Source organism: Phallusia mammillata, chromosome 3 (genome assembly GCF_965637545.1).
Source record: "Phallusia mammillata chromosome 3, kaPhaMamm4.hap1.1, whole genome shotgun sequence".
Taxonomy (NCBI): Eukaryota; Metazoa; Chordata; class Ascidiacea; order Phlebobranchia; family Ascidiidae; genus Phallusia; species Phallusia mammillata.
Genome location: NC_137254.1, coordinates 4,844,890 through 4,847,627, shown reverse-complemented (window position 1 = coordinate 4,847,627; position 2,738 = coordinate 4,844,890). Strand labels below are relative to the sequence as shown.

The window sequence follows — 2,738 nt, the reverse complement described above, 5'->3', positions numbered from 1 at the left end:
AAAGGAATTTGGCAGCAACCAGCGCACATTAAAACAATCATTCAAGGCAAACTTGCAAACTGCCTCCGCACACACAGAATGGGTCAAAGCAACCTCAGCAACACCGAGCACCAAGCGATCCGAAGTTTGAGGTCAAACAGAAATATCTCGATCTTACCCGCAGACAAAGGTAACTGTACTGTCATCATGAACTGCCCAGACTACGACAAGAAAATGTCAGACTTATTACTGGATACTTCGACTTACAAGCGTTTAAAGCGTGATCCAACACGTAAGTCGGAACGCATCCTCAATAAGTTTGTGGGGAAATTACACACAGAGAGAGGATGCATTTCTGAAGCCACATTCCATCAACTGCATAGCACGGACGGCTCCGCCCCGCGCATCTATGGCTTACCAAAAATTCACAAGGAAGGCATCCCTCTCCGACCTATTGTTTCGTTTGTTGGTACTCCAACCTACAACCTTGCGAAGTACCTAGCGAAAGTTATATCTCCGCTTGTGGGCAATACAGAATGGACTGTTTCGAACTCGTCCAAGTTTGTTCAAGAGATAGCACAGTTGCAGCCCCTGTCCAACGAAGAGGTAATGGTGTCGTATGACGTCGTGTCACTTTTTACAAGTGTGCCAGTGGACCTGGCGATGGACATTGCGTCATCCAAGATTTTAAACGACTATAGCCTCAAAGACAGAACAACATGGTCCCCGTTGGATATTGTGGACGGTCTGCGGATTTGCTTGGAGCAATCCTATTTAACATTCAGGGGAAGCTTTTACCAACAGGTTCAAGGCACAGCGATGGGTTCCCCAGTCTCTGTGGTTGTCGCGAACATGACAATGGAAGCGCTTGAGGAAAAAGCCTTATCAACATTTGCCAACCCACCAAGATTCTGGCGGCGATATGTTGACGACATTTTTTGTGTCATTACTAAGAACCAGGTTGAGGCATTTTTACGGCATCTCAACGAGGCGCAACCAGGCATTCGGTTTACCATGGAACTCCAATCGGTAAACTGTCTTCCATTTTTAGATGTTCAAGTCACAAGAACCAATGACGGTGTCTTGTACTCAAGAGTGTACCACAAGCCAACGAGTACCAGCAGGTATCTCAATTTTCGATCTCACCACCCCACATACCAAAAAAGGGGTGTGGTTCGTTCCTTAAAAGATCAGGCACGACGCTTGTGCACTCATAGCGACGACTGCGAGGCGGAACTGGCAAAGGTTCGCAAAGCCTTGAAATTTAATGGCTACCCTAACTGGATTCTCCGCGATCGACAGGCAACTTGCCCAAAACAGGTGACCCATCAAAGAACAGAGGGTTTTGTGACACTTCCGTACATACCGAAACTGACGGATATTTTACGGCGTATGTTGCGTGACTTCGGCATAGCGGTTGGCGTCCAACCTGCCAATACTCTCCGCAAGCTATTGAGTCACCCAAAAGATCCAATCAACCCCTTTGAACAACGAGGTGTTGCATATTCCATTCCCTGCGCCGATTGTCCGTTAGTATACATCGGGGAAACTGGAAGGTCACTCAACACCCGACGAAAAGAACATCAACGGGATGTTGCCAACAACGACCCGAAGAAGTCGGCCCTTTCCAGTCACGCAGTATCACAAGGCCACCGTATTGATTTCAATGCGGCGTCTGTTGTGGCCCGGGAGCCTGACTACAGGAAAAGACTATTTCTTGAGTCATGGAATATTCACCAACGGGGCAACACAATGAACATCAAAACAGACGTGATGCTTTCAGCGTGCTACAGGCACCTGCTCAAAGATTAGAGGCCCAATCATTCGTTATCGCGCGGTGTTTTCGTTGCGTTGTGACGTGCTTGCGTTTCATTCTTTTTTCCTTTGTTTATCGTGCACTGTTCTAGTCGCATTCAGTGTTATTTACCCTGATGAAGACGACCTGTATAGGACGTCGAAACGTCGGAATAAAAATACTTTTGCCAGAAGAGCTCTATAGACTTGATACTATGCCTGGCAGCAACAGCTTATTTATATAGCTATATATGTATATATATATAGACATTAACAAAAACATGGCTTGGCGTTTGTAGTAAAATAAACATTACTCACATTTTCATTGACATCTGCAGGTTTAAAAAGCAATAAAAAGGACTACCTGAGGTTTTCTTTTTTTCCAAGCTTTCGTTGATTTAGTACAATAGGTTTAAAGTACATTATGCGGACCTGATAACGCTTGTTTATTTGGTTGCCTAAAAGGATGTCCGACCAAATTCACAGACAAACATTAAACGTATTTTTTACCTGGACTTGTCTTGTCGGATGGAATTTCTCCACTTGGTCCAACCTGAATGTAACAAAAACGGTATTGATCACCAAATGAACGCAAAAAGATAAAAATATTGCGATCATTTTTACCGATTCTGATAGTAGTTCATTGGTTTGTTGTTGGCACTCTAAAACAAAAGAAGTCATTTTTTACCAAAATAAGTTTAGTAATAAATCGGAATCAGTTGAAAGGGCTAGCAAAAGCAAAAAAATGACAGGAAAAAGCAGTTTGACATTTTACTAATATTACATGTGTTTTTTGGCCACACTAATACTCTGCAATACACGTTTCCTTTCCGGTTTAAAGCAGAAACCACATATCTTGATTTTACCTTCCCGTTCCATATGGATGTTAAAATCGCTTCTATTTTGACAAACAGACACAAGTATTTCAACGATATAAAGGAATGAACGTAATTCCTGTGTAAATC

At 43.3% G+C, this 2,738-nt stretch overlaps 1 protein-coding gene across 1 annotated transcript; it reads left to right on the top strand.

The window, feature by feature from the left end:
• Window positions 1-9: 9 nt before the first annotated feature.
• Window positions 10-1,969, top strand: LOC145220330 (uncharacterized). Its single transcript, XM_080087570.1, has one exon. It carries the CDS (start codon window positions 79-81, stop codon window positions 1,789-1,791), a length of 1,713 nt encoding a protein of 570 aa, XP_079943696.1. The 5' UTR covers window positions 10-78; the 3' UTR covers window positions 1,792-1,969.
• The last annotated feature ends 769 nt before the right edge of the window (window positions 1,970-2,738 follow it).